This window comes from Saimiri boliviensis, chromosome 5, assembly GCF_048565385.1.
Source record: "Saimiri boliviensis isolate mSaiBol1 chromosome 5, mSaiBol1.pri, whole genome shotgun sequence".
Classification (NCBI taxonomy): domain Eukaryota; kingdom Metazoa; phylum Chordata; class Mammalia; order Primates; family Cebidae; genus Saimiri; species Saimiri boliviensis.
In genome coordinates this window covers 27,997,269-28,024,353 of record NC_133453.1, presented here as the reverse complement: position 1 = coordinate 28,024,353, position 27,085 = coordinate 27,997,269, and the positions used below count along the sequence as shown (strand labels likewise).

General features: G+C 34.1%; 1 protein-coding gene across 9 annotated transcripts in view; it reads right to left on the bottom strand.

Moving 5' to 3' along the window:
• The window catches only part of IKZF2 (IKAROS family zinc finger 2), a 229,016-nt gene that overhangs the window by 101,629 nt on the left and 100,302 nt on the right, over window positions 1-27,085 (bottom strand). For 6 of the 9 annotated variants that reach the window (XM_039470175.2, XM_074399069.1, XM_074399070.1 and 3 more), the window contains 2 exons: window positions 24,011-24,277; window positions 16,915-17,082 (listed from right to left, as the gene is read on the bottom strand). In XM_039470175.2, the coding sequence (XP_039326109.1) occupies window positions 16,915-17,082; window positions 24,011-24,277 (435 nt within the window). The remainder of the gene's footprint in view (window positions 1-16,914; window positions 17,083-24,010; window positions 24,278-27,085) is intronic. The other 3 variants (XM_003925578.3, XM_039470177.2, XM_074399071.1) reach the window with 1 other exon arrangement.

Sequence of the window (27,085 nt, the reverse complement as noted above, 5' to 3'; positions counted from 1 at the left end):
GGCTTCAACTTTAAGTAACCAGCTGCATTGTCCTACCAAAAGAGTCAGCTTGTCCTTTGAAGCTTTTAACCCAGGCATCGACTTCTCTCTAGACGGCATCTTCTTCTAATAGAAGACTGTTTTGTCTACACTGAAAATCTGCTTTTTACTAAAACCACCTTCATCAATTAGCTTAGGTAGATCTTCTGGATGACTTACCGTAGGCTCTACATCAGCACTCACTTTTATGTTATAGAGATGGTTTCTTTCCTTAAACCTTATGAACCCGTCTTTGTTAGTTTCCAACTTTCTTCTGCAGCTTCCTCACATCTCACAGCCTTCATATACTTGAATATTGTTAGGGTCTTCCTCAAGATTAGGCTTTGATTGAAGAGAATGTTCAGTCATTGAACTGACTTGATCTTCTATCCAGACCACTGAAACTTTCTCCATAATCAGAAATAAGGTAATTTTTGTTTCTCATCACTTGTGTGTACACTGGAGTAGCATTTTAAATTTTCTTCAGTAACATTTCCTTTGCACTCACAATGTGGCTATTTGGCACAGGAGGCCTACCTTTTGGCCTGTTATACCTGTTGACATATCTTCCTCACTAAGCTTCATCATTTCTAGCTTTTGATTTAAAGTGAGAAACGTTGAGTCTTCCTTTCACTTGAACATTATGAGGCCATTGTACGGTTATCAAGTGGCCTAAATTCAGTATTTTTCCATTTCGGGAATATGGAGGCCAAGGTGAGGAACAGAGAGACACAGAAACTGGCCAGTTGGTAGAGCAGTCAGAGCATACACAACATTTATCGACACAAACATTTAAGTCTGCCAGTTTATATAGGTGTGCTTCATGGTGTCCTAAAAAAGTTATAATAATAACATCAAAGATCACTGATCACAGATCAGACATAATAATGAACAAATCTGAAATATTACAAGAATTATTAAAATGTGACAGAGAGACATGATGTGAGTATGTGTCATTGGGTGCCAGCTGACTTGCTTGGAATCAGGGTTACCACAAACATTCAATTTGTAAAAAACGCAGTATCTGTGAAGTGCAATAAAGCACATAATAAAGGAAGTTATGCTTGTATATCCTTTCATCTGACTTTTCATATTACAATAACTCAGGCTTACCAGTAAGCAAATAATTTGGATAGCAAATAGCTCCAAAAAAATCCATTCAGAAGCAAATAACTTGCTCTAATTTTTGGAATATTCATATAAAGAATATATATTTGTATATCTGGAATGTGGTTTCTTACTTGGATCTCAAATTCTAACCCTAATACCAGCTGTGTGTGAAGCCTAGGTTAAGTTACACTAGGAAATAGTTGTACCTAACTCCAGCATTTCTGTGAGAATTTTTTTAAAAAATCCATATGGAAAACTCAAGGTACTTGACACAAAATAAATGCTCAATAAATGGAAACTCTTTGCTTTTTCCCTGTAGCAGTCAATGCTTTCTAACATATTATATAATTTTAAAAAATGTATTCTTGCCAATCTCCCCTCACTAAAATCTAAGCTCCACAAGGGCAGTCTTGCAGCCCACAATCTCACAGAGCTTACATTTGAGTGGGGTGGGAAGGCACAGGTAACATGTGTATAAACTCTAACACAACCACAGATTCTGAATCAAGCTTTTGAAGACATGAATATAGAGATCACAAAATAGAACTAAGGGGATGCATCTGGTAGGGTTCTTATGGATGCCACTATTTTCAAAGAGATGACATTTAACCTAACATTTGAAAGATAAAGAGGCAACTGTGCCAAGATCTTGGGAAACCACTGAAGGTGTTGACTTCTAGAACCATCCATTAGTTCAAAATCCCAAGAGTAGGAAAGAATAAAGAAATCTAGGGTTGCAAAGAACCCAGAGTGAGGTGTAAAGTACTTGAACAGACAGGAGAAATGGGCAGAATCACCAATGGCCATGTAGTAGTTTGATTTTATTATAAGAGCAATAGAAAACCAATAAAATATTTTAAGCAGAGGAGTAACATGATTTACATCGGATTTTAAAATAACATTCTGGTTTCTATATGGAGAATAGATTGGGAAGCAGGAGTATAGTGGCTGAGAGCATATTCCCTAGAGTCAGACAGACCAGAGTTTATATCTTAGCTTTCATGAGTATATTGGAAGTTGTATAAAATGTACATATATAGTTATAATGGTATGATTTTTTGCTATATCAGACGATAATTTTTAAAGTACTCTCACAAAGATAATTTATCCTGTTAGATTTATTTTGTTGTAAACTGCTATATGTCTTTAAGCATAATGATACATTTTATTTATAAGAGCATGACACATTCCTTGTTTTATTGTGCTATGTGTATGTGTGTGTTTGAAATCTAATCTAATAATATATTATTGCCAAACTAGGGAAAATAAAAGAAAAATAAGGTGAAAGTATAATCTTTATAAGCTGAGGAGGCTTATAAAGCCTTTATGTTACATGTAACATAAAAAATTACAGACTGTGTGAAGACGTCAGGTAACATATCTTTCTTTAAACTTGACTCTACTTATCTGCAAAATAAAGCCCTTAAAATGATGCTTGTCACAAAATAAGAACTTATTAAATATACCCTTAAGTTTTAATTTTTATAATAGACTAATATCTATCATGTACTAGGTAACATACACAACCACTGACCTCCATGAATCTTTAAAATTTTTCTAGTTAATATAAGAATATTCAAATAAAATAATCTGTCCATGAACTAATTCATTCAATCAATAAGGGATAAAGATGCAAAACAGAATAAGATCTCTTCTTTGAGATGCTGAATTTAGGACCTTTTATTCTTATCCAGATGCTCATCATCATCATCATCATCATCATCATCATCATCATCATATTTCTATACAATTTAAAGGGACTCCACTCTGATAGATGATTTATGATACCTTACATAAAATTTTATTTATATTCTAAATATATTTTACATGCTTATTATGAATGATACTTGGTTTTCATTTTCCTTATTTGTCTGATTTTCTACCATTTGAATTTTCTTATAGTATTTTGCAAGATAGTATAGGCTGTGGATGAACAAGTTTCTTTAACTCACATACAAAGATGAAGCAGGAAAAATTGAAAGAAGGAATAAAGACTAGGTTAGAAAGGAAGTCCAAACAAAACACACCACACACATGTGCACACACAGACACACACACACACACACATACATGTACCAGTGTGTCATGCCCTTCTGGATACTGGGTGAGTAATAAAGTGTGCATGCAGCTTCTCCACTTATGTTATGGAGTTCCAAACATACCAGGCCTGCAGACACATGGTGCGGAAGGGAAAATGTGAAATGGCCACAAGTTAGGACTGTCCACACCAATTTCATGCAGGGTACAAAACTGTGGTAGCAAGCTTTGGAATGAGGACAGTGTAGAATATTTAGAACAATGAGAATGCGTCCAGGAATCTTGTCCATTGCTTTAGAATTCCTGAAAAAGTAGGAAAGAAAGCGACCTACAGTAAATTGATCTTCTAAATGACCTTGCACCAAAGTGAAAAGTACATAGAATTTTAAAAGAAAGAATTTTAAATTCCTTCTATAGGTGTCTGAGAGAAGCATGACTACTACAATTCATAAAAGATGAGATTGCATATGCTATTAACACTTTTACTTTCTTTTATAAGAAACATATAAGGAAGAGTAGATACATAATGATTATTGGTCTGGGATGGGGGAAAGAGGTGTTCTATCTGTCTAGTGGAAACCAAATGGGCTGTCTTACACCTGGCCTGACTGAATGTGGTTTTTACCTTCTGGGTAAACTTCATGAGTAGGATCTGGTGTGTTTTTTAAGAGTCAAGAATACAAATATTAAGCCCATCTCCTCTCTGCAATGTTTATTGCAAAGCATACAGTGAGGCACCAAGGACATCAGTATCAGGATTTGATGGATGAAATCAGCACAGCACAGTTATGCAAATCATGTGTGCAACTGACACTGCTTGTGTAATTATCACTGTAATCCACCTCTATCAACCACCTCCAGGAAGGAAAGGAGGGGTTGAGGGTGGGGAAAGTTCACACTTGGGAGATCACCCAGAAAGTGGGCCAGGTGCCAGGTCTGCAATCAGTTTAAAACAGTTCCTTCTCAGGAGAAGCCTGCAGGACAAATTATACTACATTTAATGCACCATCACTATTATGAATGAGCTGCACTAGATTCAATTTCTAAACCAGCATAATTTAATTCAATGTGTCTATCCTTTTTTTTCTTGAGGATCTCCTTGGAAAATCTGATTTTTAAAAAAGCCATCGTGGTCTGGCTTAAAGATAATGTAAATATGAAAACAACTGATTAGCATAATCTTCTGGCTCAGTACCTAATTTTGAGAAATTTTTTAGTCCTCAATCATTCCACAAAACTATCAGTACTATTAATATCCAAAGGTGTATAAAAGCCATCGTGGTCTGGTTTAAAAATAATGTAAATATGAAAACAACTGATTAGCATAATCTTCTGGCTAAGTACCTAATTTTGAGAAATTTTTTAGTCCTCAATCATTCCACAAAACTATCAGTACTATTAATATCCAAAGGTGTATAACTTGCAGCAATCCCATCTTATACAAAGTATTTTGTCTGATCCATAGACTGAAGAAAGTTACTTATGTACTTTTTTTTCTGGCATTTCAAAAAAAAGAGTGACGTAATGCAGAAGCAAATGGTTGCAGGATTGGGGAAAAGACTTATAAGAAAGACAAGAAATAGTAGACACAAACCTCAAAAGAAGAGGGGAAGATAATTTAAATAAAACAAAATAGAAAATGGTGTATTATAAAAGAAAGTGATGACAAATATTATAATACATTAGAAAATACTTCAGCTTTGAAATTGCTGATCAGTTGTCAATTTAAAGAAATGATGTGACTGTGATAATAAATCCCTTAGTAAAAGATGACAATACGTTTGAGGGTATACCACTCTCATGACAAATTAACAGACTATTTCCATAGGATTTAAAACTAAAGCAATTGAAATTATGTTGTTTCTTTAAGCAACATGGTCAAAGATGAGCTCCATCTCAATTCAAGCCACATAGTAATTTTTAATTTTATTTTTAAGAAATTTGAAGATGTGGAAAAAACTTGCCTTACCAATTTCTCCGAGGACATGTAGCATATTCCTTTAAAAGGCATGTTACTTTGAAATTTTATTAAAGATAAATGTGCAAATATATTTAAATGGAGCGTGGGTCTTAATACCTTACAGGAGTTTTCTCATAATAGGCAAAGGCATAACTGGACAAAATATAAACTAGGCTATTTAATTGAGATTTTTAAGAGTCAATATTAGGAACAAATGAAAGCATTCAATATTTCAGAGTGATTTTTGTGGATAAAATATAGTCCTTGGAATTACAGGGACTTGAAAAATAAAGATAGTCCTTACATGTAAACATACGTGTGTGTGTGTGTGTGTGTATGTGTGTGTGTATGTAACTAAAAATGCTTTTTAGTTGGGAGGAAGTTGTTGTTTTAACAGATGGGCATTTATATGGTACATCTGGTCCAGTTCCTTTTTATGGAGCAGAATAGCTTTAAACTGACAATTAGACATAAACAACAAACTTCATAAGCTGAAAATTGTCAAACACTGAATAGATCACAAAATAGTGTTGTAAAAATCAACATTCCCAAAGTGTTTGGAAATAAAATAGACATATGTTTAGAATAGTTTAGGTATATCAACCCTAAGTCAAAAGAACTTTGACACTGTAAGGTTCCTCAAATCTTTCTTACTCCAAAATTATGTGATACAGATAATTAATTTTACAAAGCAGTTATTTTTAAGTGATATATATATAAATAAATAATTATATCATATACTAAATGCTAGTTTAATTGAAAGCCAAGGTTTTACTTAGAATTTCACAGCATGCATTATTGAAAATATGAAATTATTATTTTCTTAAAATGAAGATGAACAAAAATATTAGAAAACAATTCCTTTATTTGCTTACTTAAAAACGTTTTACTTATAAATCTTTGAAAAATAATTTACTTTCAGAACTAATAAGTATCTTAAATATATGGTACTATTAACAAATATTTGACTTTTTCAGAATATAAGAGACAGTGAATAAATTTCCTTGGGAAATTAGGATTTTTAATTTTCAAATATATTTGGATGATTCCATTTTTGAGTAATAAATAATTTTTCATAGTAATCTGAACCAGTATAATTCTATAGCCAAAAATTGAATTTTTCCTCTGGTATAAAAATATTTTGAGACTCCATGAGACATATATATATATTTACATATTTATATTTAAACTTTCATTTTAAGTTCAGGGATACATGTGCAGGTTTGTTATACAGGTAAACTTGTGTCATGGGTTTTTTTTGTATAGATGAATTTGTCATCCAGGTATTAAGCCTAGTACTCATTAGTTATTTTTTCCTGATCCTCTCCCTCCTTTCACCCTCCACTCTCTAATACCCCGGTATGTGTTGTTCCTCTCTATAAAGACACATTCTTACTCATTATTTTCATCTTTACAATTTATAAAAAGAAATATATAATACACATATATGTTTCTTTATATTAAATATTATACACTCTTCCCCTGTGTTTTAACCCTTTAATATGAGTACAACATAAGAGTATATATGAAATATAACTAAAATGCTAATTAGAAAAAATAAGTAATTCTAGTTCCTCCTAGATTTTTTTAAATAACAAGTATGCTAAATATTATTTTGATTAATACGAGTCCAGGCTTTAATTTAAACACTATTTCCCTCAGAGTATTAGGTATAATAAAGACAATTAAAATAAGTAATATATAATGAACAAAGCATAGTAATCAAATTATCACTTGTTAAACTGAAAAATCTAAGAGACGAAAAAGTAAAAATTATTTTTGTAGCAGGCGCATTGATTCATCATTTAAAAAGTCACTTAAATACTATGTTATAAGTTTACATAAAGCAAAGTAGATGGTTTTTGTGGTAAATCTCAAGATTACTAAATAGCAAGAGTTTCAAGTATAGACTAGCACCTTTTATTTTTCTATCACTTTATGTAATGTATCTCTGGGACATGTTTTTAAAAGTGCAGTTCACTTTCTCAGTGGGACAACAACTTGACTATTTTTTTTTTTTTTTTTTTTTTTGAGACAGAGTCTTGCTCTGTCGCCCAAGCTGGAGTGTAGTGGTGTGATCTCGGCTCACTGCAAACACCGTCTCCCATGTTCAAGGGATTCTCCTGCCTCAGCCTCCTGAGTAGCTAGGACTCCCAGCTAATTTTTTGTATTTTTAGTAGAGACAGATTTCACCGTGTTGGCCAGGATGGTCTTGATCTCCTGACCTCATGATCTGCCCTCCTAGCCTCCCCAAGTTCTGGGATTACAGGCGTGAGCCACTGTGCCCAGCCATAACTTGACTGTAATCTTTAGTTGATCTTTGTTCATAAATCATTTCAATTATTTGTCTCCACTTTCCCTCTTCTCCTTCCCCTTCTTAAAATGTCATTTAAATTTCACATGAAAAAAGTTATTTTTTTTTTCTTAGACACATCAAGGCTATCAGATGTAGGATAGCAAAGAGTAGTAGAGAAGAAATACTGGCACTGTGAAGACTCAATATAAATCTTAAGACATTAATTTGTTTCATGCAAACTTAAAATAAACTAAGGGAAAATACTAAAAAAAAAAAAAAAAAAAAAAAAAAAAAGACGAAGAAGAAGTAATTTGGAGGCAGTAGAGACTACTTTTTAAGGTGTGGTAGTAGTGACTGGTTAGCAAAGTCCAGGAAGAAAAGACAACACATTGTAGTTTGCATCATATAATAGCAGCACCAGGAGATTTAAGGAGCAAATTAAGTGACTTGACAAAGTACCATGGCTAATTTGCAGCAAGGCTAAAACCCACATGTCTTGATCTCTTGACTTCTAGAGAGTACTCTTTTTTTTCTTTTTTCAATCATTAGGAGTTACTTCAGTAGAGTTAAAGCTTTATAGAATAAGTGTATGGGCTGTGTCATTTATCCCATAGTGTAGTGGTGATGAGCACAAATTGTGGAGTTGCTTCCTTGGTTTAAATCCAGGGTCTACATGTGTGACTTCTTTTCTCCTTCAGTCTCCTCACCTGTACAATAGGAATAACCAAAGCGAGAGGTTCTCATAATGGACCTGCCTCTCCATTCTCTTTGTAAAACATACTAATGGATCACCAAAAACATGGAATTCTTGGAGCTCTTTATGCTCTTCTTTGGTATGCCCAAGTACACTCTTAACAGTTGAACTGCATGTATAGTCACTAAGAGTCAGGTATGACTGTAGAAAAACCTACTTATACTAGTTTACCTGTTATAATTATTTCCAATGAAATAATTACAAAAAGAGCACTGTCTTTTTCTTTCTTTTTTTTTTTTTTTTGAGACAGAGTTTCACTCTTGTTACCCAGGCTGGAGTGCAATGGCGCTATCTTGGCTCACCGCAACCTCCGCCTCCTGGGTTCAGGCAATTCTCCTGTCTCAGCCTCCTGAGTAGCTGGGATTACAGGCATGCGCCACCATGCCCAGCTAAGTTTTTTGTATTTTTAGTAGAGATGGGGTTTCACCATGTTGACCAGGATGGTCTCGATCTCTTGACCTCGTGATCCACCCGCCTCGGCCTCCCAAAGTGCTGGGATTACAGGCTTGAGCCACCACGCCTGGCCGACAACACTGTTTTTATGAAAACAAATTTTACCACTTTGAAAAGATTCAATAAAGATGAGCTGAAAAAATATTGCTAAAGAAATGAATGTGGGCAAAAATAATCATAAAAATTAGTGAAAAAATCTTAAAAAATGAATAGAAGTCTGATTGCTTCACAGAATCTTTAAGATCTTAAAGAAACTGAAAATGTAACTCTTAAAAAATGCATTTTCCATGTTACTAGACTTATTGCAATTAATCTACCAATCTCTTTTTGCTTATGTTAGATAAAAAGGTTTTTTATTAAACAAACCACAGAAAATGCTTGGTATAGTGTCTACTGCCTAGGGAAAGCTCAAGAAATTCCAGATACTATTTATAAATAACTTTACTACCAGGCCTATCCAATAAAAACCAAGACACTACTTGGCATCCTTTAGAGGACAAACAGAGTTCCCTAAGCAGAAAATTATCACATTGTACAGGGATGATGCAAGGAAAAAGATGCACACACACACACACACACACACACACACGCACACACACACACACACACACACACACACCCTAGTATTTATTGAATACATGTATTCCAGATATTTTCTAAAGTATTTTTCATTTCTTAAACTGTAAAACTATCACAGAAACATATTCATGTACACCAATGCTGGTCTCGTTGTTAACAACCTACTAAATAAAAATCAAGATAAGAAATTTTCAAGTCTACAATATAGGAAGTAGAAATGTGGTATTAATATACAACATAATAAATAACAATACAATAAAACAATGGACAGTTATTACTCAGAGGAGGCAAATACTTTCTACCAATCATAATATTCATAAAAACAGAGATTAAATTTAAAATCATTATATTTCCCTGAATACTCTATACCAGCTGTTCCCAACCTTTTAGGCACCAGGGACCAGTTTCATGGAAGACAATTTTTCCACAAATGAGGGCTGGTGGGGGAATGGTTTCAGGATGAAGCTGTTCCACTTCAGATCAACAGGCTTTAGATTCTCATAAGGAGCACACAACATAGATCCCTCACATTCACAGTTCACAATAGGGTGTGTACCCCTGAGAATCGAATGCTGCCACTGATCTGACAGGAGGTGGAGCTCAGGCAGTAATGGTTGCTCACCTCACCAGCTGCTCACCTCCTGCTGTACAGCTCAATTTGTAAGAGGCCACCCACTCACTGGTACTGGTCTGTGGCCAGGAGGTAAGGGACCCCTGCTCTATACTAGTAATTTTAAGCAGTAGTTCTTAAATTTTAGTTAATCTGTGGCACAATCTCTGTTTGGCTGCCATAGTAATTTTCCACACTTCTTTGCTCTGCTCCTGCAAAAGCTAATTTTTACTGGCTTTAATCAATAGGGTCCCTTGTCCTCTGGATTCTGGTTAAGTTTAGTCAATGTGAGACACCAGAAAGAGGCTGGAGGGTGGAAAGAGTGAGATCAGGGTGTTTATTCCCCAAGTCACAGGTTAGCAAAGGCTACATTTTTCTACTGAAGGTCAGTGCTCAAGACTCTTTCCTATTTCTCTTAATTCCAGTGACCTCTAGATCCCCTTTCCTTTTCAGGCTAGAGCCAGTAATGGCTTCCTACTATTGTAGACCCAAGCATCTTTTGTAGATTACCCTTATTCCTAACCATTCTTTTGTGAATATTTGTCTTTTCATGGATATCCCCAAATTTTCCCCATTTGAGTATCTTGCTGCTTTCTTGTCAGGATCCTGACTGATAAGAGTTATTGGTATCAGGAATGGTCCAAAGCTCCAGTAAAAATGGGATTTAGGGATAGCAGGATGGCCTCCTTACCAGGGAGGTGATGGGACAGTAGTGATGCAAGACATCTACTGGAAAGATGATTATTCAAATTGTCACTGGTGGTAGCATGGAAGGATGTGCCATGCAGGGTAAGGCTTTGGGAGCTGTGGCATTGCTTGCTAAAGCAGCAATGGCAGTGTGTAAAGATTATAGCATGACATGGCTGATGGCCCTAAGGAGCATACAGAGGTGAAAGACAAACTGAGTGCCTTGAATACTCAAGTCAGAATATAGGCAAAATACCACAAAGTTTATGTCAGCTTTAAAAGGGTTCATTATCCACTTAAGCCTTTGGGCAAATAAGGCTGTAGACCAACTCCAGAATCCGATTTGAGGAGTTACGGAATTGTAATGCTAAATAAAATGGGCAATACTAAGACTACCAGTTTTTAGTAACATGGCAATGATGAGAAAAGCAGAGAAACATGGGATGGTAGTATCTTCTCCCTCCCCCCAACAACTTCATTGAGGTATAATTAATATACACAAAAACTGTAGTAAAAAATAAGAAAAATAAAAAACATTATTTCAACATGTACCACTAGCCATATTAAGGTGTTTAAAACCACATGAGGTTAGTGGTTACCATATTGGACAGCATAGCCCTACAACTATCATCTCTCCCAAGACAGCAAACTAAAAGAAATAATAATTATATGGGTGAATAACAGATATTAATGAAACCATCAGAAAATTGAAAGATGTTAGTGGTGATAATTCATACTATATACCCATTTAAATTGTTTACTAGGTGAATGAATATATGACACCGATGCAGACTTAATCATATCATAATGCTACCTGTAGATGCAGTTTTTTTTTTTTTTTTTTTTGTACATCACATAGTCTTTTTTTTTTTTTTTTAATTGATTTTAGGTTTTGGGTACATATGAAGAATATGCAAGATTGGCAGTGTGATTTGCTGCCTTCCTCCCCTTCACCTACATCTGGCATTTCTCCCCATGCTATCTCTCCTCTCCTCCCCACCCCCCCATCCCTCCCCCATTTCCCCCCAACAGACCCCAGTGTATAGTGCTCCCCTCCCTGTGTCCATGTGTTCTCATTGTTCAACACCCGCCTATGAGTGAGAACATGCGGTGTTTGATTTTCTGCTCTTCTGTCAGTTTGCTGAGAATGATGGTTTCCAGGTTCATCCATGTCCCTACAAAGGACACAAACTTATCATTTTTGATGGCTGCATAATATTCCATGGTGTATATGTACCACATTTTCCCTGTCCAGTCTATCATCGATGGCCATTTGGCTTGGTTCCGGGTCTTTGCTATTGTAAACAGTGCTGCAATGAACATTTGTGTGCATGTGTCCTTATAGGAGAATGATTTATAATCCTTTGGATATATACCCAGTAATGGGATTGCTGGGTCAAATGGAATTTCTATTTCTAGGTCCTTAAGGAATCGCCACACTGTCTTCTTCCTGACACCTTACACTAAAATGAACTCCAGATGGATTAAAGACTTAAACATAAGACCTAACACCATAAAAACCCTAGAAGAAAATCTAGGCAAAACCATTCAGGACATAGGTGTAGGCAAGGACTTCATGACCAAAACACCAAAAGCATTGGCAACAAAAGCCAAAATAGACAAATGGGACCTAATCAAACTCCACAGCTTCTGCACGGCAAAAGAAACAGTCATTAGAGTGAATCGGCAACCAACAGAATGGGAAAAAATTTTTGCAGTCTACTCATCTGACGAGGGGCTGATATCCAGAATTTACAAAGAACTAAAACAGATCTACAAGAAAAAAACAAACAAGCACATTCAAAAGTGGGCGAAGGATATGAACAAACACTTTACAAAAGAAGACATACATGAGGCCAACAAACACATGAAAAAATGCTCATCATAACTGGTCATTAGAGAAATGCAAATCAAAACCACATTGAGATACCATCTCATACCAGTTAGAATGGCGATCATTAAAAAATCTGGAGACAACAGATGCTGGAGAGTATGTGGAGAAACAGGAACACTTTTACACTGTTGGTGGGAGTGTAAATTAGTAGATGCAGTTTTAGCTGTATGATCTTTACTGGAGCATATTAGCATAGCCCCCGACACTAGGCATAAAGCAATAGACTTGATTTCTGTTTAAGATAATTCATATAACAAAGATAATCAGAAGCAGTTTTTTCCCTTCACACTACAGGAAAAACATACTTTCACTATCTTAATGTAAGGCTAGGTCAACTCTACTCTCCTTGTCATAACAGTCTGGAGAAATCTTGTTCATCTTGATATCCCACAAAACATCAAGCTGGAATATTATATTCATAATATAACACTGATTGAACTTGGGAGCAGGATATAGTAAATATCTGAGATGCCTCAGTAAGAGATACATGGTAGAGAATAGGAGATAAACTCCAAGAGTGTTCAGAGACTTTCAGCATTGGTAAAATTTTATGGGCCAGTGATCTGGGCATTGCTGAAACAGATGCTACATATTAAGTGAGAAATTGCTGTACCCTGCACCTTCCTTCCTGAAAAATGAAGCACAAAATGTGGTGGCCTCTCTAGATTTTAGAAGCAACATAGACCACATTTGGGTAAACTTCTGTGGTATATGTATTAGGTAATCAAAGGGCTGTCCATTTTGAGAGCAGCCTGGGGTAAGAAAAGGATCTACATCATACTCCTGCCATGATGAAAGCTCCCTCTACCTTTGACTCTAAAATTCAGCAGATGCAATGATTTTTGGAAATGTCTGTAGTAAATGGAGATGCTGTATGACATCTCTGTCAATGGAAGCCTCAGTGTGGAGATCCCTCATAGTTTTATACTGAATACATGCAATCTTCTAACAAGAACTACTCTCTATTTGAAAAGCCACTCCTTACTTGCTAATGAACTTTGGTTAAGACTGTGTACCAGGGCATAGGACACCCAATGACAATGTGGCCCAAACTGTGCATCAAAAACTAGATGTTATCTAACTCAACATATCAAAAATGTGTACAAAGCATTTCTTTGGTAAATTTTTCTTTCCCGAAGCCTTCTTATGCTGGTCGAGGAAGCCCAAGTATACTGTATGAGCAACTAGCTCAGATGTCTCTAATACCCACTATTAATGTTTCTCAATCTGTTTCCTTCAACCCATATGCATCACCTCATGGGGTATTCTCAGTGACCAGTTGATAAGGATGAAACAGTATGGATCTGGTTCAATAGCACCTGTGACTACTGTGTTTACAGGTCCACTTAAGGGAGCTGGCCCTGAAATACAGTGGCTATCCCTCCAGCAGCCAGAATTTCCTTCAGCTAGTACATTTAACTGTACACTTTCAGAAGAAGAGACAGTTAAGGTAATGATACATGGCATGGCCATATGGCCAAAAACTTCAAAGAAGAAAATTGGACATGTGGTGATAGAAGGTCTAGGAGAGAGTTATGAGGATGTATCTTTCAGAATTAGTACAAAATGTGATGATATGATATTCTATGTAAATTCTCTCTAGAGGGCATTCACTATAGAGAAGGCTTTTAGTAATCTGAACAAGGTAATCTCATGAATGTCAGATACTTTACCAGGCTTACCTGGTACTTGTTCAGTGGGCCAATATACAAAGTGATAGTGGGAGTGGGGATACAGAAACTGAACAGATTCAATTATATGGACTTCCTCCGCTGTGACTGATTTAACTATCACCACTGCTAAGCTCACAATTTTCCAGTGCTGAGACCCTGATATGGCACCATTACTGAGGGAGATCAACCAAGCAGGTAGTGGCAGGTTACATTTGACTCTTTCCAACATGGAGAAGGAAGAAATTTATCCTAACGGGATGTGCCTTCCCTTTCTCTTCAATATTTTTACAAGTTCCCTCAAGTATGGATTTAACAGAATGCCTTACCAATTACCATGGTATTCCTTACAACACTGCCTTCAACCAGGAAACTCCTTTTAATGGCAAGACAAATACCATTAGCTTGGATCTATAGAATGCATGTGTCATACCCCATGTATCACCATCCAGAATCAGCTGGCTAAATGGAGTGACGAAATGGCCTACCAAAGGAGTGGTTCATGCATGGTTGCCATCTGGGAGGAGTTTGGGTGTGTTCTACAGGATATGATATATGACCAATACCATCTCCTCCATAACCAGAAGGCATGAGTCTGATAACAAAGAGGTTAAGGTAGAGGTGGCCTCTCTAATAACATCAAATAACCCATTTTAAGGCTTTTTACTCTGTGTCCTGAAACCTTCAGATTGGTGGTTTTAGAGCTTTCAGTTCCCAAAAGAAGATTTTCTCCAGGCTTCAAAGCTCTGGTCCTGTTGTACTGGAAGCTGAGGACACTCACTATCTCTTCTGGGCATGTCCAGCTGCTAAACAAACAAGGACTAGCTTATGATTTCTCCAGACTACCAGAATGATTTGGAGCTGTCGCTATACAGTGAAGACAAGAACTATGCTTGGAACTCAGGGGATTTACTGGGGCATCTCTTTAGAAATACTTATCTAATAATTTTGCTTTTTGAAAAACTGTAGTAATGTAAGAAAGATAGGACCACTGAAGACTCAGAATCTATAAAATTTGAGTCAGCTATTAGATAAAGAACCTTATTTAGCCAATGTGCTAAAGAGAGTAAGCGGAAGATGGAATTGAGTGGAAGAAAAAAACTATAATGATCAATTTTGAGCTTTCTGGCCAATTAGAGAAGCAAAAACTATAGCAACTCTGTTTTATGTTCTATCTATTATGAAGAACATTGGGGTTGGCTAATATTTTAGATTCCAATTGGAAGCATGGTTGAATTGGTATCAGCTCTTGGTGATGTAGTAGCTGGATACTCCTCTCCAACAGTGACTCTATTAAACTCTCTTGAATTACACAATTTAAATATACCTATTTTTAGATCTGCAAAAATCATAACTTGGTATACTAAATTGCAAAATCAGCACAATGGCAGTTATAAAGATCATGTCTTTATTTATGAAGACAACATAATATGCACACACAAAACCATTAAAAACAACACAATTTCAACAAAAATAAGATGGATGTTTAAAGTTATTTATTACACAAAAGTTGAGGCAAAAATATATGTTCATGAAAACCTATTTGTTATATTATCTTTGGACAACTCAGTAATAATTTACTCTGGCTAGAGTATATGATGAGCTAAAGGAAATGCCTGTCATATCCTAAAATTATTTTCAATAAAGAATACTTTTCATAATAAATTACTGTTTTAAGATATAATTTTGATAGCATAATTTAAACATAAAACATGAAATATTATAGTTAGAAATAAGTGAATTCCTTTAACTCAGGGAGGAAAGAAAATTATATGCTTAAAATATTTTGGTTTTGTGTTTGCCATTATTTAATTTTTGTAACTGCCCCAAATTTAAGAATATTTAAAGTAGTTTTACACAATTCACATTCACATTTAAAAACTCAGTACAGCCTTAGGATAAAAAGGATAAATGTAAAGAGAGATAATAAAATAAACATTATCTCACCACCTCAGTACTCTCCAATACAATTTATCAATGTAGATTAAAATATCACTTCCATCATATCTTCATATTACAATTACAATTTAGTTAGTCATTATAAACAGAAGGAACAAATAAAACTGGTTTGAGAGTATTCTATATTAATTTTCTATCATTAACTTCTTGGTTATGAAAATTTATGCTAAAAGTCAATGAGATTCATTCAGATTTCTGATCATTCTTTCTCTTTTATGTGTTATATTCTGGCATTCCTTAACAACATCAAATTTTTTAAAGATTTTTTTTCTTTTATTCCTGAGAAGCTGTGATATTCTAGATTTTTGGTTATTTATGAAACACAAGAAAGTTTCAGAGTACCCAATGACTATAGTTTGAGAGCTAAAGATAAAAGAAGAGTTAAGATTGGAATATAAAATACTCCAACAGCCAATTTTCTGAGTATATTTTCAAGTTTAAAAGAAACAATTTTATTTTCCACAGAGATCCCAGCCTGAGCACGAATTTAGTAAAAAAAAAAAAATCAGTTTTCATTTCCTCTACAGTAACTTGAAACGTAACTGTGACATTATACTGGATCTTCACTTATCCTGGATTAACCATATTTATTGCATTCTTAATCATAAAATTTAAAAATAATAGAAAATATACAACAGCTTCCATCTTATTCTAATATATTAAAGTAAGATACTCTTCAGTTGATAATGCTACTTTTTGCCAAGCCTGTAAGTCTAAAAATGAAAGATATATGCATCCTGCAAGATTTATCAATTATTTAATGTACACCAATAACAATATTGTTTTGGCCAATACTGACTACATACCAAAGCTATGTTACTATTATTTAATAGCACACTTCTAAATTTTCCTATTTTTTTTCTTCTCAAGGAGTTGGTGACACTTACCTGAATGGGTCCTGAGGTGTCCTGTGAGGGCGTCCCTTCTTCTACAGGCGTAGCTACAGAAAGGACATTTGAACGGCTTCTCTCCAGAGTGTAACTTTATGTGTCTCAGAAGGTTGCCCTTCTGAGTAAAAGAAGCTCCACACTGGTTACAGTGGAAGGGGCGTTCACCTGCAGAAAGGAGAAGAAATGGGAAGGATCAACTAGGGTATGTGCAAGTGGTTAATTTGCCATCCACTGTTAACCAAAGCTAGTTTTCTATGCTAAAAAAATGTTCATCTCCCTCATAAGTTTTTTAAACATTTATCTTCCTAGCATTTGCTTTGCTAATACAGTTACCAATCTCTCAAGCTTTATATCAAGTGACCTTTTCCCCTCTATGTAGAAATGTGACAAAAGTCCCATCGTTAACTCAAAAGAATAACAATAAATAGCATTTACCATTGGTTGAACAACAAGGTGCTGTCACTTTACTGCCCTACTCACAATTGTATGCTTTCCATAGAATATTTCAATCCTTTCTTACAGTGACAATGATTAGGTAGTATTAATTTTAACGAAAAAATGAAAAAAATCAAAGCTCATAAATCAAAGCATTTTATTACATAGAGATAGAAAGTAGCCAAGGTGAGAAATGAACCTGGTCGGTTGGACTACAAAATCTTGTTCTCTTTATTTTACCATGCTATCTCTTTAAAATTGGCAGAAAATTTTAGCTGAAAGAGACTTTCGGTCTAACTCCCTCATTTAGCTGATAAGGAAACGGGGAACTAAAAGGTACAGCAAACGAACCAGCTTATAAAGCTCATTAGTACAAGATCTTCAAATACAGGCCAGGTTTCTTGATTCTTCTGGTCACTAATAGTAAAACCTTTGGCAAAACTTCCAAATAACATCATTCATTCAGACATTTTTTTGTATGGTTTTGTTAAAAACCATTGTTTGAAAGGAGTCTTTTCTCCCTGTTTTTCTATTACTAATATTGCTACAAAGTTTTTAAAGTCTCAATTATAAGTTTGGTCTGTTGCCATCAACCGACTCACCGATGTCATCAAACATAAAAACATGTAGGCAATGAGCAGGAAAATTGGCAAGTAGGATCAAATTGATAACATTATCAAACCATAAAGAGAATACTATTATTTTAAATTCACCTATCTCTAAAGATATACATGAAATAAAATATAAATTCATATATAAGTAAATAGAACAAATGTATCATATGAAAGCTCAAAGTTTAGAATAAAAAGAACATTAAAAAACAATTCTCTTTTGGTTGAACTGGACAATTTCTGTACCTGAGGTTAGATGATGATTGTAATTTTAATAGTTTTTCAAAAAGCTTATACTGAAATGTCATGTTTCATATATCTTTAACTGAAATACACATAATAATAGTGAATAAAAAAAAAAACCTCAAGTTTTTCGGACCTTTGACATAATGTAAACTCAGTGATTCTTTCATTAAAGAAAGCTAAGAGGTATAAAGAAGATAAACTGTGGTCACCTTCTGGCAGCAGCTACTACAAATTCTACCATATAGATTTGTTACAAAACATAGATGAATTTAAAAATTGATAGATCAGGTGTTATCTCAAATTCTATAGTACTTAGTGTTTCAGGAACTTAACGAGGTACATATAAAAAAAGTGTAATATCTGCGTGTATGGTGGAGGTTAAGGTTTTTTCTTAAAAAATCTGGAGCTCTTATGAACTGCATGTACAAGAGGACCTATATTGATAATACTGGGTTGAAAAAAAAATCTATAATGTTAAAATTCCCTTAAGTGATATCTTCTTTAGTTTGATTAATTTGGTAAGCTCTATATCTCCTTACATTGTCTTCCTTACATAAGGTTTTAAAATAAATTGAATTTTGGCAGATCTTTTTTATTTTACACATAATATACAATTTGATTCTTTGATTCTCTTTCCTAATAGAATCACAGCCTGAAACTTTTAAAATTAAGAGTTTTACACTCCCTACCCCTGCCATGAAATTACATCATAATAAAAGGGAAGATGAAGGCACTTCTTTCACAAATTAATTTTTTTTTTAAAAAAAAAGGAAAATAGAAAATATATATTATACTTTTCACTCCAAATATTTGATTTTACTTGTAAAATCTGTCTCTGTAACATTTCCCAAGCAAATAACAAATTAGTTCACAATAACTTTGCAAAAGAGTTAAATTACTAAGTGTGGTGAACAATTTGAAATCATGTTTGCCTTTAGATAATACCACTATAGCATGCTGACTCAGATTTTCTTTAAACCTCCTACAATGTTTGAGTTGAAATATTTCAAAATCCTTAATTTAGAGTAGTTCATTATTAATCAAAAATACAGCTAGTCTAAAAATAAAACAATAATGATAAATCTTTTTTAAAAAGAATTTTAAAATTCACCTAATTGAGTTTTACGAGATTAATGACAAGGTAGTTTAGTTTTTATATTTACAAAATACTCCAGATATCTTCAAATCTTTTAAATAAGAAACTACTTCTGAATTCATATGTTCATACTCAAATGGGGTAGAAGAAACAAAAGGTGACCTAGGTATATCTGAAAATACTGTTCTGTTGCTGAGTGTGGAAGTCATACTGTGTGGAAGCCTTCGGTAAGTTCCCATGGACATGGGAAGTAAAGAAGAACAAGGCATGATGAAAGTAACTAGTTTTGTTTGTTTTTTGGTAAGAAAAAGGGGGCATGAAAAATAATACACTTTAATTTCAACCTGGTAAGGCTTTGGGAAATATTGATTTGAATTATGAGTAAGTCTTGATAGATGCTTTTCACATTTGGATACTAATTTTATGGGTTTCCTCATTTTATTTGCCTAATTCCTATTAATCTCTTGATTATATGAAAAGATAATTATCATTTCAAGACTCCAGCTGTTTTACTGTGTTCCAAACTGAAGTTAGTTATAATCATAATGAAACTCTCAATGACGATATTAGAAACAAGGATTAAAAGAGGGTAATTTATTAGATTTTGAAAAGTATACATAGTTAAATTCCAGGAATAATCCAAATATAGGAGTAATATCTGTATCTGTCTAATAACAAAAAGTGAATTGACTCAATTTTTGAAAAAGTTATTTCTGCAAAACATTAGCAACCCTTTTATTCATGTCATGGGGTATTTTCTGGCCTAGGCATTACAGAGATAAGTGTAAAATTATCTGATAATTAAGTAAAAGGTTCAGTTAACTATCTTTTCTCTATGCAAACAGTACATATGCAAAAAATTCCATACTGTCTATGCAATTTTAAAACAACATTATCTCCATTATTTCTTTTAAATTATTTCTTCTTTAAATGGTCTGCAATTGGCCCTTTTTGAGTCAGTTTAGACTTTGTCTGAAAAAATATTAATTATGTTCTTCATATGTTAATTAAAGCAAATTTTTAAGAAAACCTCACAAATTTACTAACTACATTAATTGGCATAATCCAAGCAGAAAACATTAAGTAGTTTGTTATATCCATAATGGCTAATCTTCCCCCTGGTAGGAACAAATATCTAGACTAATAAAACTAGATCTAGGAAAACAGTTAAGACATGGTCATGTATCTTTCATGTCCATATTTCAATCTGTTGCTTTGTTTTTTCTTTTAAATCCAATATACCAATCTACTGGTCCATTTTTATTTATTGACTGGGTGAGATTATATATTATTTTTATTATGAAGTATATTTCAATATTTTATATACCTTCATAAACACCTATTTCTAGATTTCCATTCAAATATTCAATTGAAATGCAAATATATATGCATCAATTTGCTTTTGGTTCATCAAAGACAGAGGGTGCGCCTATGTTGGGTGGAACAACAACCTACAAATATGCAGAATCTCAAGCATCTGCTGAGTGCCTTTGAGCAAGAGGATGGCTGCACAAAACTGCAACGTACAAAATATGGTGCAGAAAATTGAGTTACAAAGATGGGAGTAGACTAAGAAGAGACAAAATTAAGGAAATTCTGTATTTATGATGTTCTAATTGATCTGTGTTCATGCATGAATTGATTTACTATTTCTATTTGTTTACTCTTCTCTATATTCCCAATGAAGAGTGCCTGGAGTATCCGATGACAATATTACCTGATTACTTACTGAAGTAGCAATATCAAAGAAACAACATGAAATATATATGTTATTTAAGAAGACACTGGATTTCGTACTTTAGCAGAGTATGATAGAGAAAGAAGAAGAAGTGGATTCAGTTTGATATTCCATGATGCTGTAATGAATTAGGTGGCTGTGCATCATTTTTCACTATCAGTATTAGAGGCCAGGCATGGTGGCTCATGCCTGTAATCCCAGCACTTTGAGAGGCTGAGGCAGGGGGACTACCTGAGGTCAGGAGTTTGAGACCAGTCTGACCAACATGATGAAACCCTGTCTCTACTAAAAATACAAAAATTCGCCGGGTACAGTGGTGGGCACCTGTAATCCCAGCTACCCGGGAGGCTGAGGCAGGAGAATGGCTTGAATCTGGGAGGCAGAGGTTGCAGTGAGCCAAGAAGAAACCTCTGCACTCCAACCTGGGCAACAGAGCAAGACTTCATCTCAAAAATATATGTGTGTATGTGCGTGCGTGTGTGTGTGTGTGTGTGTGTGTGTGTGTGTGTGATATTCTATGAACTAAAAGGACTAAAAAATATGTTTCTGAAAGGCATTATAAGGTTTTTAAGACAGATACAAATAATTGGTAAAAGTGGGAAGTTCTAAAATGCAGACTAGTTCATTGTTTTAAGGAGAAAATATTTGGCTAATGACTACATTCTGACTATATTTTTCTCAATTGAGTTTAAGTTAAATAAATGCAAACAGACTTTCTATTCTAAAAATGGTACTAAAATGGAGTTGAAAATGTCAGGACACACTCAGATATATAAAGTGGATCATCAGAAATACGTTTAAGTGTCTAGTTTAAAGATATCATATCCACAATTTCAAAGTCAACAAAGCATGGCAGGTATCACATCTCCTCCGTAAATGGCTATTAATTTTAAGAAAAATCTAGATCTGAAGAAAGGGTAAAAATTTGCATAATACTCCAATAAACACTGATTAACAAAAAAGATAGTATTGCCAAGTGTACGTTAACATACTCCTTGCTGCTATTAGTTGAGTGAGTCTCATATTCCTGGGATTTGTGGAAATCTGTACACCTGTTTATTAACTTTTTCATGCCAATTATTTTCAAAAATAACATAATTCAACTCTACCATATTAGTAAAATGTCAAAAGGACAGTAGAGTAGGTATGTAATCATTATTGTAATTACAAACTAACAATCTTCATGAATATTATTGTATCTACAGTGAATCATTGATTAACTGAAATTTTCTAAAAAGTATACTCTGGTTCTTTGAATTTTTAAAATTCAGAACATAAAAGATTAATTAAAAACCTAAACACTGTTTTTAGTTCAGTTTCTAGGCTTAAAATTTAACATTCCATGCAATTCAACTGAAAAAACCATTAGACAGATTTTGTTTTGTTCATATTTTACTAGACAGAAGTTACACATTTGAATGAGTGTTACCTTCCTTAATATAATCACTCTTACATAGTGAATATTACAACTTTGTGGAACTTGCTTTTAGAACTGTAGTTAGAATTACTTCATGAGCATAGCTGAGACACTTTTAAAAATTAAAGAAAAAAACTGCACTATTAATATAAACATTTTTAAAATACGGTGCTGTTTAAAAAGGAGATAAAAAACCAAAAAGCAAAATGTAACTCACTGTATGACAGGAATAAATGTATATGTTCTAAAGCTGATGATTTTGATTATGATAACACTGACTTTAGTGTGTAACTTTTCACTGTAATTTTTTACATATCAGCCTTAGCTTACAGTCATACCTCATATTAAATTCTTGGTATACTGACATACCAAGCAACAGTGTGTTTGAACAAAACCAGTATAGGCATCAGAAAACTCTAGTTCTAGCTTCAGCAATGCCTTTACCTAAATAAGGGATAATGGATAATCACTTGACTGTTTCTTCATGTTAATATGAAAGATTTGGATTACAAAAGACTTTGACCTACCTTATATTATTAATGTTTTAAGTGTGTAATTATTAAACTATTTAGAAATAAAACTTTTAAATAAATTTATTTATTGTGATTTATATTTCTTCCAAAAGAGTATGTTTTAAAACTCTGAGATAAGTTATTAATATTTCACTGTATACTACTACTTTGCATTATAGTGAAAGCAATCATTACCATTAAACCAATTTTCATATGAATTTGAACTTTTTTTGTTAAGAGTCAATGATCCTCCTAGCTTACCATTTACCATCTCATTTCTGTTGCTTTTAAAAAAATTTGGAAAAGAGTTTAAAAAATTTTAAATAAGGCTTTCTCATTTGGTTAGTTTTCACAAAAAACTTTTCACCTCTCAAATGTCTAAAAATACAGTCTGAATTAATCTGAGGGCTTTTTCCTCACTCTATCCCAAATTTATTCTAACCTGCACACCATCCACTATTTGTCATATTCAACCCTACATATATCCTTGCAGGAGTTATAACCAACAATTATACAAAGATGCTAGCATTCCTGAACTACAAAAGCACCTGCCTGCTACTGAGATTTGTGGTAGGCAGAGATTGATTAGAAATTGTATTCCAAGGAGTTAACTGGATAAAGTGAAAATTATTCACTCTTATATCAATGCATGAGTGCCATTTTGTAGTATATAAACTCTTATCTACCAAACTATATTACCTGCCCATGGGTATGGTAAAATATGTATAGAAATACAAAAAGATTAAGTTACACAATGAAATTCTCCTATACCTTTTGAACCCTTATCATATTATTGCTATATTAAGAACTGTGGAAACTGAATCCCAAACTTCTTTTCTGATATGCTATTCAGATTTGAAGGCTGGAAGTCAAGACCCAGGCTACTCTCTGTTTTTCTGCAATCCAATACTAGCAGAATTCTGAAAAGGTAGTTTTCACCACTGCCACCCCTGAATAAAAAGGAAAGAGAATAGATGTCAGGTAATATCAACATCAGACGTCACAGGCAGTCATCAGGTTATTCTTTCAGCTGCTTACCAGTGTGACTCCTTTTATGTACCATAAGCACATTGGGCCCAATGCAAACCATGCCACAGACGTCACATTTCAGTTTACCATTCGGAAGCCGGATTCCTCCCTCGCCTTGAAGCTCCTGGACTTTCCTGTTGTCAGCCACCTCGCTGCTCTCAATTAGGGGTTCTTCTAGGCTGCTACCCTCATCATGGCCCCTGATCTCATCTTCACGGCTCAGGGGTTTTCTGTCACACTCTTCATCACTCTGCATTTCTAGCTTTACTGAGTTTGCTGTAATTTGAAAAGAAGAAAATAAATTTTAAATACATGTTACATATTATCACCTACATCTCTTTTCCACTCATTGCCATTCTACTAAATGAATGAAAATGATACATAAAGTAGAATAGGGTTCATCATCAAATGCCGTGTTAATACATACTGTGTTCTGTGATATTTTAGTGAAATGTCATGAAAGTGAAGATAGCTCAGGAAAACTCTAGGTAAATAGAATGAGTCTTTATTTCTGCACACATTCGTTTCTTTAGCTTAGAGATTTGCTTTTTAAATAAGCTGTTTTAATAATCCTGGTATTGGCTTTTGAGTCTGTCACTAAGGTTACTAGAACTGAGATAAAATACTGCTTAACACACTGAACTATGCTTCCTTTTAATTTAATGATCATTATATATACTTCATATTCTCTGTTTCACACCAGAGTACTTGTATAAACCTGCTTCTGAACAGAGCAAAAGAAACAATTCAGGATCTTAATCCAGCAAATGTCTTTGGCATATGAGGATACACTGTCAAGGCAAATGTTCTAAAATCAGACTAAACACATATATTCAGTTTAGAGCTATATAAATGTAGTGCACAGACCTCATATGCTCTTACGTTACTCTTGTTAATTTTTTCTATCTAAAAACATTACCTATGGAGCACGTTGTTTGAAAATAAAAGTATTCTAACTCTAATCTATGCACACCAAAAATCAGCTAATCACAGGAATGGCATAGCATGCATGTACACACTTGCTACTGTTAAGAAATTTAATGCCTTCTGTTTGCTGTTTTTGGATCATCCCACAGAAAAGTTGGAATTTTGTTAGCACAGCCCTCATTCTGGATTGCTGACAGAGTCTTTTCATAAGGCAGAAACAAGCTTTAAGTGAGTATCTGTTTTTTTATCCAGTAATATTGAAAATTTCTTAAGAAGTCATATCAAAGTTACTAAGCAAAACAACTTATTTGGTACTACTTGATTAGAGGAAATATTTTCATAAAAATGAAGTAAGTTCTTTTCACTGCCATGATATCTTAGAGAAACCACACAGTCTGTGATTTGTCGTTAGTACTTATTACAAGAGGGTGCACTATCAAAATGGTTCTCTGTCCTTGGTGTGCCTCTATTAACTAGAGGCAGAGTGGTAGAAGAGTACTACCATTACAATCTTGAACTAATTATTTAACTGAGTCTCACATTTGCAAAACAGAGATGAATTCAATTACTGAATGAAGTTTGAGCGGAACAGTTTAGGTATTAAGAGTGAGGATGGTGAGAAACTTAGGTTTAATTTCACCATGTCCTTTACAAAATGGAGATGATAATGGTACTGACTTCCTATGGTTGCTATGAGCATTAAATGAGTAAATATAGGACATGTGCTTATCTTCTATTTTTTTCTAGACATATAGTGTTCTATTTCATAAGGTTTTTGTGAAGATCAATCAACTTACAATATATAAACTACTCAGATCTACAAGGTGATATATATCCTTCCTGGACCCATCTCTAATAGAATACTGACTACATTGAGTTTTACCCTATTTACAAATTGGTACTACCTTATGGTTTTTAAAAAGAGCTGAGACAATTTTTAAATTTTTTTATTTTTCTTTTGAGATGGAATCTTGCTCTGTTAGCAGGCTGGAGTGCAATGGCACAATCTCAGCTCAGTGCAACCTCTGCCTCCTGGGTTCAAGTGATTCTCCTGCCTCAGCCTCCCGAGTAACTGGGACTACAGGTAAGTGGCACCACGCCCAGCTAATTTTTTAATTTTTAGTGGAGTGGAGGTTTAATGTTGGCCAGGATGGTCTCGATCTCTTGACCTTGTGATCCGCCCACCTCAGCCTCCCAAAGTACGGGATTACAGGTGTGAACCATCATGCCCGGCCAATTTGGGACAATGTTTAATCTATATCTATATTGCCAGCATGCTCAAGAATGTTGTGGTATATAGGAGATGTTCAAGGAGTATTCACTGAGATGTTTTATTAACTTAATTAAGGAGTTTTATTGCTTTACACTTGTTTTATGTGTTTAAAGAACCCATAAACATGGCAAAGAAAAAACAAACAACATAAAAAAATTAAGTTCTTTTGTAACCAAGCTCACAATCTTTCAGGCCCTATCTCAAAGGCAACCAGTATCATAATTTTCAAATTCCAAAGAGTCTGAATCCCTTTTATAAATGTAGTGTAATTTGTTCATCCAGTTCATCATTGGAAATTGAAAATTATTTCTTGTTTCTTGCAATTACAGACATTATTTTAGGATACCACATACTTCTATCAACCTGACAAATTAAAACCAGTAAGCATTTTAAATTATGAGTGAAGTTGGACATCTTTTTCTATGTTGAAATGTTCTTTATTTTTTCCCAGAATTGTTTATCAAAGTTGCCTGCCCATTTTCCTATTAGGTTATCAGTCTTTTCTCACTGAATTTAAATGCTCTTTATATACTAAGGAACTTAGCCCTGTGTTTATGATGTGTTTTGCAAAAATGTTGGTTTATCTTTTTACTCAAGGGCATTTTTTGGCATATATGCTAATTTCACATGTTGTATTTTTAAAGTCTTCAGTTATGGCTCCTGGGTTATATATCTTGCATAAATAGTTTTTTCCATAATTTAAGTAATTCTTCCATGATATTTTTTCTGGTAAGGAAAACTTTTAAAATCAATGCAAAATGCTATCGCTTATCCCATACAGTTCTACACTTTATTCATAATTGTCATTTAAAATTAAAAAAGAAAATCATTGAAAAGTATAACTTTACATAGCATGACTTTATTTCAGTTAGTGTGCATAAAGT